This window comes from Phodopus roborovskii, unplaced genomic scaffold (genome assembly GCF_943737965.1).
Source record: "Phodopus roborovskii unplaced genomic scaffold, PHOROB, whole genome shotgun sequence".
Taxonomy (NCBI): domain Eukaryota; kingdom Metazoa; phylum Chordata; class Mammalia; order Rodentia; family Cricetidae; genus Phodopus; species Phodopus roborovskii.
This window is the reverse complement of record NW_026126447.1, coordinates 18,280,745-18,294,677: the sequence shown is the minus strand read 5'-3', so window position 1 is coordinate 18,294,677 and position 13,933 is coordinate 18,280,745. Positions and strand designations below refer to the sequence as shown.

Below are 13,933 nucleotides of genomic sequence, written 5' to 3'. Positions count from 1 at the left end.
GGAGATATTTGTTGATGTATGGAGTGTGTATGTGTGTAATTTTTAAACTAGAAGGTGGAGGGTAGTGGTACACACCTTTCATTCCAGCAGGCAGAGACAGTTGGATCTTGGTGAGTTCAAGGCCAACCTGGTTTACAGAGCTAGTTCTAGGACAGCTAGGGCTGTTACACAGAGAAGCCTTGTCTGAAAAACATCAAACAAACAAACAAATCCTAGAAGGTTGAATGTAATAAGAATGGATTACTTAATGCTGAGACCAGAACACAGTGCAGAGTGTTGCTTAGTGTGTTGGAAGCCCCAGGTTTCATGCTTGGCACTGGTGGTGAACTGAAAATGGAAAAGGTGAGGTTTCTCACTGATAATCACAACAGCCCATTACTGTCTACTCAGAAATTATGCTTCCTGAGTTCATGATAGAAACAAGTGCATGGACTGAATGCTACTTCACAACATCGTTCCCTAATTGAAGTTCAATATGATTCGTACTCTTCCCTATTAAATGCTTGAATCATTTTTCAAATGAAATTTTATAACCCAAGTTGCAAATTCTTTTTTTTTTGACCCCAGAAATGAGCAAGGAGAAAGTGAATTTAAGAAAATTTAGTTACATGAGAGTTTGACCGAAGTTTCAAACCCTGAAGTTTGGTCCATACATTCTCAGAGTTTGAACCAACTAGTGTAGTGAACCAGTCTTCTTTTACCAATAGTCTAATCAGGATTTGAATAGATTTTTGGGATGTAGCCAGAGTAGCTCAAAAATACATTCTTATTTAATATTAAAACCCATGTTAATACTTTGTCTACCAACTTATCTTTTAGGTTTTAGGTGTGCCCTTTTCCACATGAGTCTTGCTTATATTGTCTAGGTTATTGTTAAACCTCTGTACTTAATCTATCTTCTTGCTTCAGCATCCCAACTAGATAGAACTGTGTATTTGTGAGTTACTACCACTATTTCTGATATACTTTAGAGTCTGTACATTTTCCCTATCTTGTTATAGGTAGAGCAATACAGTGAATAGTGATTGGTGGAGTTCCTCCACTAATATCATTTTAGAGCCTTTTAATGGAAATAATACTTGTCCTTAACTTTGACTGATATCTATACATATACTATATATACATATATATTATATATATATATGCAGTCATTAATTCATTAGCATTAAATATATGTTACATATATGACAAAATACTGGAATAAAATTTAACACAGCATGAACAATTGTGAGTGAAAATATGAGCCATTCATATATATATATATACATATATATATATATACACATACATACATACATACATACACAAAATTTCTTGAGATCATCAATAGTTGCCATTTGTTGAGCTTTAACCTATCCATCCAGGGTACCCTATGCCTTATATAGATTAATGAAATCTTTTGACAAAATTAATATGTAATTCATGATAACCATTATTAACAGACAGGGGTGCTTAAAGAACTCCATCCCCCCCCTCCATTTTTTGAGGATCTAATGTAGATCTTCTTGGCTTCATATTCATATATAGCTAAGGATGACCTTGTTGCCAAGTCTAATGACCTAAATCAGATCTCTAAAACCCTCAGGGCGGAAGAAGAAAACCGACTCCTCTAAGGTGTCCTTTCTTCCACGTGTGCACTGTAGAACATACATACATACTTGAGTAAGTGGTTGCACATGCATGCACACATACCACATACATGCTCACACACACACACACACACACACCATCACAAATACAATGAGCAAATGCAGTGAAAGGGAAGAAAAGGCGTGGGATGTCAAAAAGAAGAAACTGACGAGGAGGCAAAGATAATGAGTAAAGTAATCTCCATACCGTGGAACCAAGTGAAGAGAAGGTTGGTTTGACAAGGAAAAAAAAACACGACTGGAATTCAGGTATTAACAAATGAGAGTGGGGGGCCTGTAAAGGGCAAGGACAGATAATTTTTGGAGGGAGACATACGTCAATGAAATTGTTCTATGACTGGCTGTCTGATCAGGAACAGCACTCGGTTATGGTTAGCCATTGGTGGAGAGCACTCAGACATACCTGTGTTTCAGATGCTTGAGTGACTTCAGGCAAAGGTATTTAGTTATCACCCAGGTCCCATATATATGAAAGGAAAGAAACAAGGGTGTCAAGCTCATAATCTTTTCTTTGTAAATTATGTAGCACATTTCCTGGAAAATGGCAAACATTCAGTTAATCTACCTGTTATTAATAGCAGTGGAAAATAAGAAATAAACATATTTGGATAGAGGAATAGATGGTAGTTCCTAACCCTGTTTAAGAAGTCTTATTATTGGGGTTTGCTCTCTAAGCCCACTGCCTGCAAATACCAAGTTAGCAAGCCTTGCACATAAGGAAGAGCATTGTCACTCATTTCTTGCCACTTAACACAGTGACTGGCTCCAAAGTGATGTTTTCTGGTTTGTTTTTGGTTTTTGTCTTGTTTTGTTTTGTGTTTTGGCTTTGTTTGTTTTGTTTTGTTTTTTTCTTTTTTCTTTTTATTATTTATTTATTTATTTTTACATGCTACTGATACATAGAGTTACAGGAGAGGGTGGAACTGGCAAATAAGAATGAAGAATCTGGCCATGGGAAGCACCTATATTTATTTACAGTGGTGATAGAGAAGTTGCTTCCAGAAAAGCTGGATAGTCAGTCTCAGCTGCTCGGGAAATGAAGGCAAGTTAAGTGTTGCAAGTTGCCCTGAGGTCTAGGAGGAAGAGGAGACTAAAAGAGGCACCAAATGTACTGGAGAGCATTGCTTCAGAAAATGCAGCTTCAAGAACCCGAGGAAAGAATGCAGATAGCAGGATTACAGTGTAGATGGCATGAGGAAATAGAGACATTGTTTTGGGCATGCATGGATTTCTCTTTCAAGAAACCCATGGTAAAGGTAAGCAGGGATGATAAATTTTAATGTGTTGTGGGTTTAAGTGTTTATTGTTGTTCTTGAGTGTTGAGAGGAAGAGTTACAAAGTATGTACAGGGGAAGGGTAGCTCCTGCAGCATGTTCTTGAGAGCCCAGTGGAAAAGTTACAAGGTAGGTGAGGGGGTGTGCTAGGTCCTGCACACTGCTCCTTGCAGAGAGAGGTAGAACTAGCTCAGTGAAGCTTCTACAGCATTCCTCCTTTCTAGTGTTCAGAGCTTCTCATTCAGACAATGCAGTGTGCACAAGTTCTGTGCGGAGTTCCCAGCAGAGTAGAAGTACTCCAGCATTAGCTAACGGAAGAAGAGATGAAGATGTTCACAGGAATGAAAGTTCTTCTAACGCAACTCTTTCCAACTCTCTCCCTGAAGCAGATGGACACTTCTAAGGCTTAACAAGATTTGATAGTTTATGATAACCTGTTTTGTAAGTGTTCCTGAGTTGGCAAGCAATCACTTTCGTTCTGTCTTGTGGTGAATAAATAGTATTTCAAAGTTTTATGCTATTTCAACAACATTATTTAAAACAAAACTTCCTTTGAAGCCATGGTAGTCTCTTACTCAAAATATTTATTAAACTGTATTGTTTAAGTATGTGTAATGCCCTTAATGAGGAGTTGTGGTCTATGCAAGTCTGAGTTTTAAAAATATAGGGCTTTCTGGAATTTATAGAAATACAAAATAACTATTCCTGTGCTTAAGTGTTTATATATAAAAGGGTTGAGGTGTTCCAGTGTTTTATATTGAAGTGTAAAAGGAATAGAATCCACAAAATCTTAAGAAAGCATTTGAAAAGATTTAATTCCCAAATGAACCAGATGGATCAAGTTATTTAAATAATTCTGAATGAATGTGTTAGCCACTGCTAAGTGTGTGTGTAACTAACACATATCTATTACTTTTTTGTCTCAATTATTACTAAAATTGAATATTTGCTTTAAGTGATATAAAATAAAACTCAGGCAAAATGATAACTATCAAATTAATGATTTAAAGTGATTGATGCCATTTATTCTATATTAATGTTGTCTTTGGAATATCATTTCTTTTTATTACCCACTTTTGGATTTTGATGTAGCAGATGTTTTAAACAATTATTTACTATTATACTTCAAGTATTTTTAATGTTAATATAGTTTCCATATCTGAACTTATAACTGGACATGTTGAAAAGCACCTTGTTTTTAGTGGAAGCAGTGTATTCTAAACTTTTGTTTTGGTCACAATACAATGAACTCTTGAGATCATTAGTCAATCAGCATGTTATATGAATAAACTGTTTGTAAACATGTTCTGCTATATCTTAGTAAGGGAATTGGAAGAGTATTAGAAGAGTATTTTTCTTCATGATCATCTAGTCCTTTAATCACTAAAACATGTACCCAACTTTTTTATAACCTAGATTAGGTACAATCTGATGACTGGCATTAGAAGAAACTGAAATATCAGATGGATTGTGAAATCAAGTATCTCTTTAGTACAGAACAAAAGGGAGAATTGAGGCTGAAGGAGCATAGGCTGGGGACTGTCTGTCACTTCTAAAACGGGGAGGTACCCACAGAGAGAGCATTCCTTAGTGAAATGAAGTCTTTAAACCTGCATGGCCTGTACATAGGGAGACGTCCATTGAATCAATCTTTGTAGTTGGCACAAACATGTTAACAGTATCTAGAACACTGACACGAGGAAAATAGTTTACGTAAAACCCAAATACTTTCGCGAAGGAACCTATCTGTACTTTCAGGTAACTATCCCTCATTGGAGGATCCCCACCCCATCCCAATCATCCTTGATTAGATCTACATCTCTAGGGAGGCGTTCTCCAGCAGTTCAGATCATCACAGTAGATTGGTGATAGGTTAGTGATCAAGGTAAATCCCTTCTAGAATGCTTCTAGAATTTCCATGCAACAAAAGTCATATATATAAGGTAAATTTATTAACTTGTGTCTTGTGGCACAGGTCAGCAGGTTTAGCACAGTTCCTAAGCATGGGTTTCAGTCATAGAAAGTTATGCTCCATTTATGGAGCTTTCTAAGAATTCACTTTATAATATGACTGGTGAGATTATTTTTAAATTGCTTATACAGAATTGAGAGAGAGAGAGAGAGAGGAGTGTCAGAATTCTAGGATAGAATTGTACTTTTCCAAGTGTAAAATCTTCATGTAAACATTTTTCTGTTTTATATCTAATCTCAAAATAAAATTTCAACTTATTTTTGTCATCATTAAAATAAAAAGATGGCTTTTATTTTAAAATGTGGATGAAACTAGAATTAATTAATAAGTCAAAGAGAAAGCAAGAGATCAGGAAATGATAGTTATATGCATTTAGGTGAAAGCTAATGAAAGGGATTTTTCTAATAGTTATTGTTTGTCTGCCGTATTTTGCTTTTATAAATATTTCCCTTGGTCAATATTTGGCTGTGATCTTCTCAAGCATGTGCTTTCTTTCTTGCATCATTGTGGAGTAGTTAGGCTAAATAAATACACAGCAGCAGACTTGTTTTCCTCCTTTGGAGATCTAGTGTTAGAAATTCTGTGGAAACAATCTTTTATCCACATGGACTCCTCTTGTTTTAACCTTTGTATTTAAAGATTTAAACTATTGTGGTTGTAAATGTGCTCTGCTTTCTCATTCCTACATTGTAAAATATTTTAATATAAAACTCATTTTCGAAAGTCTTCAGACCTTTTCCAACATAAACCTTCAAAGGTAAAGATGGGTACCGTTTGCTGAAAGCAGGGAAGAATGAACTGCTTTAGAACTGATGCTGATGTCTTTTCCTCTGTTTTCAGGCCATCCGCTGCACACTGGTAAACTGCACGTGTGAGTGTTTCCAGCCGGGGAAGATTAACCTTCGGACTTGTGATCAGTGTAAACATGGCTGGGTGGCACATGGTGAGAAAAATCTAGACTCCTCTTTCCATTGTTCTTGTTTTGTCTCCATACGGGCATGCGCATTGTGCGCATGTGCTGTGTTGTCGTTTTTTAAGAGTAGCCATTGACCTGGAAAAGAGAGCAGTTAGCTGTGCTCCAAGTGTTAGTTAACATTCATCTTCAGCTCTCAAAAAAACAGCATATTCTCCTTCCCAGGGAAGAAAGACTAGGCAGGCAGATCGCAGCAGAAGGGCGAGATGTTTATAGAATACTTGGGCAGTGGGGTTCATACTGAGCACAGCAGCAGCCAACAAGTACCAGGCCTGATGGAAACTCAAACATACCACAGTTGGCCTTTCAGGGCCTGGACCTCAGAGGGAAGCTGGCAAATCTTCCTTTCTTAAGAACTCCTCAGTGACTGTGCGCCCTTGTCGTGTGTGCTAAGTTTATCCTTCCAGATGTTAAACTCTGTAGGCTTTAAGGAGGGTGAGCAAGTTGCTGGTATCTGTAACCTGGAAATGCCCCTTCAGTGTGCTGTGCGATTAGAGGAGGCCCATGCTGTTAAAGACGACACTGTATGTAGGTGTCATTGGAGTGAGGGTGGCCCAAGCAAAGATTCTAGTGTGGAGATTGTTTGCCAGGTACAAAGTGCTGTTCCATCAGCGTGGTTTTACTGCATATTTAACATATTATTGCATGTGGTTTATGTTTATTGTATTTAAGCAAAAGGAGACATGGAAATAAGCAGACATTTTCTCCACCTCCTAGACTGTGTAATTTTAAAAGATAGGTAATGTTTATAGAAGAAACCCTGGCTTGAGTTTTTTGACAGCCTCGGGTATTGGCTCTTAAGTGGACATACTCTTCATTCCCCAGCAGTGCCAAACATTCAGTGGGTTGTATTTTTTATAAATGTCATGTTATTCTAGCAAGATCTGAGGTAACACCACCAGGCCATGTCTTGAAATGCTTTTAATTTATCATGTACCTCACTTGCTTGGGCATGTGGAGTTGTAGGAACCTCTCAGCTGTATTTCCATGAGAGATAGTAGCATAAGGGAAAGATACTGGAAAGAGTATGCTTGGGTGATACAACCACAACCCTGCAGTCAGTCCTACAGGGATAGAACCCTTTCCGGCTTCTTTACCAAAGCTAAGATCTTTAAGACTTAGCCCAGTGGATCCGCTGCTGTGGTGGCAGACTGCGGTGTTGCTAAAGGACATTTTTCCTGTACTGGTTTCCTAGGGCTTCTACCTCAAAACTTCCTGAACCAGGAAGGATGATGAGGTCGGTGGAGGCAGTGTGGGCACAGGCTATTCTGAGGTGGCTGGGTGTCTTAGACAACAGAAGTTTATGTTCTTGTAGCTCTGGAAGATAGATCCTGGAGGTCAGGTTGTTAGCAGAGTTAGTTTTGTCCTGAGGGCTTTTTAGTCTTTAGATGGCTCGTCTAGTGTGGTCTTCACCTCTAGTGCTTCTGGGCTTCATCTATTTACAAGGGCACCAGTCAGACTTGTTGCTGAGGGACACCCCAAGGGTCTCATCTTAAGTTAATCAGATCTTTTGAGGCTACATATCTAAATATAGCCACATTTCAAAAATACCAAGATATGGCTTCAAGTATATGAGTTTTGAGGGAGCATAAATTGGCCCATAACACCTTTCAGACATCTTTTTTTTTTCCTGGAAGAAATTGTGTGTGTGTGTGTGTGTGTGTGTGTGTGTGTCTGTGAGTGTGTCATGTGCGTTCATCCAAGTATGCACTCATGTGCTCATGATCCTCTTACTCCAGCCTTTGATGTGCTGGGCTTATAGACATGTACTTCTTTGCCTCACTGAAGGCATTGGTATGCTTGGATAGACTTGTACAACTTCACGTAGCTTGGAAGTATTGTTTTTTCTAGAAAATAATTAGAGACTTTATGCTCCTTACCCATCACATGGGATCATTGAAGGCAGGGTGATGTAGGTACTTCTAAGGGTCTCTCTACTTTAATGGTGTGTTACTTAACATGACCCTCAGTTTTCTTACTTATAAATTATGGTACTAATAGCAGTGTTTTAGTACTGGAGGTATAGCTCAGTGTTAGAGTATGTAGTTAAACATTTGTGAAGTCCCGAGTTCTCCTGACAAATGATACTTTATAATCTTACAGTGGAAAACTAGTGATAACATGAAGGCTTCACACTATCTGTGAAAATACATATTGGGCAGAAGTTGAACAGTAAAGAGGGGTTAATTATTAAACAAAGGGCTTTTATTTTCCATCTAGAGCCTTCTTGTATTAGCATCATCTATGTACTGTAGGAGTCTCAAAAGACTAACAGTTGACCGTGTCACTAGAATTTGTTTTATATGTCTGCTTCCATATGTGTATGACATTAGTTTTGTAGTAAAACACAAATGCTATTTTTATTCCTTCCTGAAAAGCATGGTTTAGTCCTGGCCAGTGAAGTTTTTTTTTTTTTTTTTTTTTTTTTTGTTTTTTTGTTTTTGTTTTTTTTTTTAGTCTTTTTGAAGGCTGTTTGAGTTTTTACCATCTTGAATCAGATGTTTCTATTACAGGAAACTCTGCTTTCCCTACTGTATTATTACAAATGCTTTTGTTAAGGTATTAATTTTGGGGTTTTTCACACTTAAGTAAATTAATTACAGTTGTTTCCCTCACAGTTACCATCTTGACCTTTTTTCTACCTCATAGTATGGACTTATCTGTACATAACTTGAAATATATACCGGGGTTTGTAGAGAGCCTACCCTTCCCTCTTCATTAGGGCAAGTATGACAGCGAGGGTTGGCTCCCAGCCTTTGCGTTGGCAGTGGGGTGAGAGCACCCACTCATTTTGCCCCTAGCATTTCCACTAATTGCTGCAATCCCTCCCCCTGCAAGAAACCCTGAAATCATGTCTCCAATTATTTCTGCTCAGGTGAGACGTAGCAGTCCTTCTGGCAGCCTTACCCGTACAATGTCCTCTGTGTGAAACAAGGCGGAAGTGACTAGAACTTTCTAATGTGTAATTTCTCTCTAAAAGTGTGTGACACAGAAAGACACTACCACACAACACTGTCTCCTGGTAGCATTGGTTACATTCTACTTGTTCCTGTGGTGTTTAAAACACACATGCATGCACACATACATGCATGTTAACAAATAACAAATATCATGCTTAAAAATAACCAAGTATCTAACTCACATATTCTCTGTTTATAGAACATAATTAGTCTCTTTTGAATGTTTTCTTATATCTCTTTTGTTATTAATTTCTAAAGTGTTGGGTTTTATGCATCATTGTATAACATTTACATGCCCCCATGTGCAAATACACAGACTCACACATATGTGCATGTTTGTGTATATGCACACTCCATAGCCCTACAGATTTTTCTTAAGCTTGCCTGAGTTGAAGACATTAACTGGAAAGGTATTTTTTGTTTTGTTTTGTTTTGTTTTTCTTTTAGTGTTTTAAGAGAGATTAATTCATCCTCTTACACAAACCTGGATGTGAAATAACTTAGAGGGCAGCATTGCTTTTTATGAATTACTTCCATGAAATCTGAAGCACTAATGAGTCTGGGAGGGGACACTCAGAACAGTTGTTGGATGCCAGTAGGATTTCCTACTGAGTAAAAGTTAACAAATGATTTCCTATCTCCCCCATTTAGTGAATGTTAGCTCATTCGCTAATCAAAAACAAGGTTTGTTGAATTTAACTTTTATAAAACAAACTTGTTTTCTTGGTATAGGATAGCCACCTGATAGCTTAGTTGATGGACTCAGGGCTTCTAATTCTGTCCTGTTTCCACTCAGAGTCCTTATAAACCACTATACCATCCTACCATCTATCTTGCATTGTGTCCCTGTACCTTTCCTCCTTTTGCCCAAAATGACTAGAGTGAGTTTTAGAAGTGGGGTTTTCCTACAAAGCCAACCTTGCTGGTGCAAGAACACAAATAAAATATAAAGATGTGAGCATTAGCAGGATCCTTTTCTTGTGATTCATTTTTGTTAGTAGAAATTCAGTTTATATTTGACTCTCTCCCAACACTAGACTTGCAGACTTCCAACAACCATTGGCAGACTTGAGTTTTCAGTCAAAGAGCATACACTTACAAAATCTACGTGGTTGCTAGGTGAAGGTAGATGAGAGTAAGGAAGTGACTCTCTTCTCCATTCTCTCTCTGAACTGGCTATCAAGAAACATGTCGCCAACAAGAGCTGTTACTTTTGTGAAATGGGCAGAATTGTTTGTTTTCTATTATGTGTAAATTAATTTTAATGTCCATAGTCAAGATGAAGACATTATTTCTAATGCAGCAAAAGTAAAAATAAGCCAAATTCTTAGAAAATATTTAATTATAAGCCGAGACTATATGAAATTGTTTTCACACAATGGTATATACATTATTTTCATAGGTGATAAAAATGTATGCTTTTTAGAAATGTAATTTATTTAATTTTTTCCCTTTACTGACCTAGTAGTGATTTTCACTTCTGATCAAGCTTATTTGTTTACACTGTCTTCATTTTACCTTTCTTCCAATCTCAATCAGTGCTGCTGCTTCTGAGTTTGACAGATGTGTTAGTGGGACATTTGGAAAGAACCAGAGAATTGACCAGTAAACAGTATAATATTCAGTGAATTTCACAGCAGCATACTGAGTACAGATTATTTTCCTTATAGACTACTTAGTGTTGAGAAAATGTTTTTCCACCAAGCTGAGTGAATGCTAAAGGTTTTCATTCACTTCCAGGTTCATTAAGATGAGTGTTATTTCTCTTGGATGATGCCTCCCTATAAGAATGCTGTGGCACTGGAATTCTTGCGGCCACTTCTTTATTATGTTCTGTTAATGCTATTGCCATTTATTTCTTGCAGTTAGGGAAATATAACCCTTCATAGTTACTTTAATTATTGCTTCATCAAACCTGCTTCTTTCCCACCAATAGTGTATCTAAACCCTTTAGTGATTTTAGTGTAAAATGAGAAGGCTTGCATCATCTGGACCATCTACCACTAACTGCTTTTTAAATGTATACATAAATATTTTACCATGTGACCTTTGGTCCTGTGACACATCAAATGCTGAGAAAGATAAAGTTTATTGAGAGCCACATGCCATCCAACTTTATGATTTAATGTACTGTAAGACTTATTATTCATATAATTCATTTATTCTAAGCATTTCTTTTAAAGATTAATTTTAAAAGATTGTGTGTTTGTGTGCACACACACACTTACTTGCACTTGGGGTGGAGGGATATAAGTTCAGGTACTGCAGAGGCCAAAGGATGGCATTGGATTGCCTGAAGCTGGAGTTACAGGCAGGAGCCTTACTGTGTGGGTCTGAGAGCAAATCTTGGCTGCTCTGTAAGAGTAGTGTGTATTATTAATTGCTGGGCTATTTCTCCATGGAACCTTATTTTCTTTCCATACTATCATTAAATTTAAATTCCTAGCTTTTACTTAATATATCTTATCAGGCTAGAGACCTTCATTCAAATGGAAGGTGCAATAAAACTGTAGTCGTTTTTAATGTAAGTATACATCACATGGATGAGGCTGAATAGTCCATATTTGTATTTAGTAATTCAGCTGAGTTTCTACTGTGAGACCCAGTTTGTAAAATGAAATTCTAACCTAGGATCCAGGGTACCTTGTAAACAAAACTCTAGCTTACATTAGTCTCTTACCTTTAGAATCATGAGCCCTTGGTATTCTCAAATTGATTGGAGACATGGTATTTATAAAGACTTGAGTGGGACAGATCAAAACCAGTGTGTGTTTTTTTCCCTTATCATTTGAGAGGCCACAGATCTTCATTATTTGCCCCAGTTGTGTTAAGATTAAGACCTGTCTAAACATCCATGAAACAGGTTTGTCTTCAGTCAGTGTCTTGTGTCTGGAAGTACTCTTCCTGACTTGTAGCGGTAAGCTTTCCCTGTCCAGTTTCCTCATCCTCGTTGTCCCCCTTCCCATCAGAAAGCCCTCTGAGCTGAGCAATGAAGCCTGGCTTTTCTATATTCCCCTGTTTATTCCAAGACACTTGGCAGTAGTGTCCACAGAACAATTTACAGAATTATTGGGACACATAGGAAGCTGAGGTGGGAGAGGGGGTGGAACCTGACTTTTTCTTTTGTTAAAGGAAGATAATATTATCGCTTAGTAACCTACTGCAGAGCTCTGGCCTCAGTCTAACTGGCCTGGAGATAGTCTCTTGGTAATGTTTTTAGCAGTATTTTAGTATCTGGAGATCTGTACAGAAAAGTACTTGTTTGGGTGCTTCTTAGCATCCTGCAGTAATGCTGGCCTGACCAAAGGTAGAGATGTGGGCTCAGGTCAACAGCACGTGGATAGACACTTGCAGTGCTAGCCTTTAAAGGTGTGCTGGCCTGGAAAGGGAGCTAACCCAGTGTCTGCTTAGAAGAATTTGTCTTTCTACTAGGCCTGTTTCTTCTACTGGTTGTACCTTGCTGCGAAATTCTTTTGTTACAGAAACCAGCTTTTGCGGCCCTGCACTCTGTTGAGGGCCCTGGTCTCTCCATGAAGAAAGTCCTTGAATGTTTTTACAGTTACTTTACTTGAGAGAGTAAAAACAAGGCCTGGCACAGAAGACTGTTGCTTGACCTGAGGGCGCAGTGCCCTCTTCTGCCTCTCTCCTCTCCTCCCTGATCAGGGCTGATAATCCATAAAGGGAGGACACCCTGATGCAAAGGCTTCTGCTTAATTAATGGCACTGGCTATTCTCTCACTGAGTCCCTAAGCAGTATGTCCCCAATGCTTTTTCAGCCAGCCCACCTCTCAGATGTTGCCTTGAACTTAAATTTTCTTTTAGCACAGCTCAAACAGTACCTCCTTTTCACAGTTCTGGGCCTTCTGCCTGCCTGCTTCTCAGATGTTTTCGTAATGGGATGTAGGATGCAAGATGTAGTGTCCTGGGGGCAGTCAGTGCTGGCTTACTGGTCTGGGCTTCCTGGGTGAAAGGGAAGTATGTGGGACTCTATCTCAGCTCATGACAAAGCTCTATTTGAATTAAAGGGAGAATGCTGGAAATGAGTTTAAGGGACGGCTATTGAATGAGGGGCTTCCAGCTTGCTCTAGCACTGGCTGTCAGAATCTTTTCCAGGTTTTATAATTACATGAAAACTCCTACATAAGGTTCTTCTAAGATTAAATGAAGTAATCCATATGATTTGTACATAGTAAAAGCCTGGTAAAGTGTTAGTTGTTATAATTATTTCATCAAAACAACAGATAAATCAAAGTTGAGTAGTTAAAAGATGGCTTTAGGCAGACTACTGCCTTTCTTGTGTTTCAGTTCTTTTATGTGCAAATTCAAATAATAATAGGAATGTGACTAAATATCACAGTGGTTTGAAGGAAGGCAAAATGAGATGGGAGCTTACCTAATGTTTGGCACAAGAATTTTAGCTGAAAATCCTGATATGAAGTCAATAAAGTAATTCTAAACATTAAATTTATGAGAATTTCTAAGAATTTTAGCAGTTGGGAAGTAGAGGCAGAGAACCAGAGGTTCACGATCATTCTCAGCTGCATGGTAAGCTTGTGGCCAGCCTGGTATGAGATCCCCTCTCAAAGACAAAACCACGAGTAGTATAGAAGGATTTTCTTCAGTGTTGAGTTCTTTACTAGCAATCTAGTCTGTTGTGCCAAGGGGCAATCTGTATTTAGGGTCTATCTTTTCCTCCAACAACTTTAGGGCAACTGCACATGTTCATACCCCTAACATGTCATATGAGCTGTATTTGAACAGAAGCACAGTTAGCTTTACCCCAGGAGTCACTTTTTTGAGAAGTATAGACCAGTTAAAATTAATTGTAATGTATATGCATTTGTTGGGAAAACAAAAAACTGGAGTAGTTACAGGCTAAACTGAGTAAAAGCTGCTTTTACCTATTTTCACACCTATCCTTTTGCCTGTGAATACTTTGATGGGTATTTTATCCATCACTACTTTATCATTTTATTGCATTTTATTACATCATAAATTTTTATATCTTGCTAACGATCCTACAGGAAGCTTAATTGTTTATAGGAACATCTTAATTAACTAGAGTTCACCAGGTTAAGCAGAACACAAATTGAAGGGGTGATAAA

General features: G+C 38.0%; 1 protein-coding gene across 4 annotated transcripts in view; it reads left to right on the top strand.

The window, feature by feature from the left end:
• The window catches only part of Bnc2 (basonuclin 2), a 396,952-nt gene that overhangs the window by 253,022 nt on the left and 129,997 nt on the right, over positions 1-13,933 (top strand). For all 4 annotated transcript variants that reach the window (XM_051188127.1, XM_051188125.1, XM_051188126.1 and 1 more), the window contains one exon: positions 5,736-5,838. In XM_051188127.1, coding sequence (XP_051044084.1) covers positions 5,736-5,838 — 103 coding nt within the window. The remainder of the gene's footprint in view (positions 1-5,735; positions 5,839-13,933) is intronic.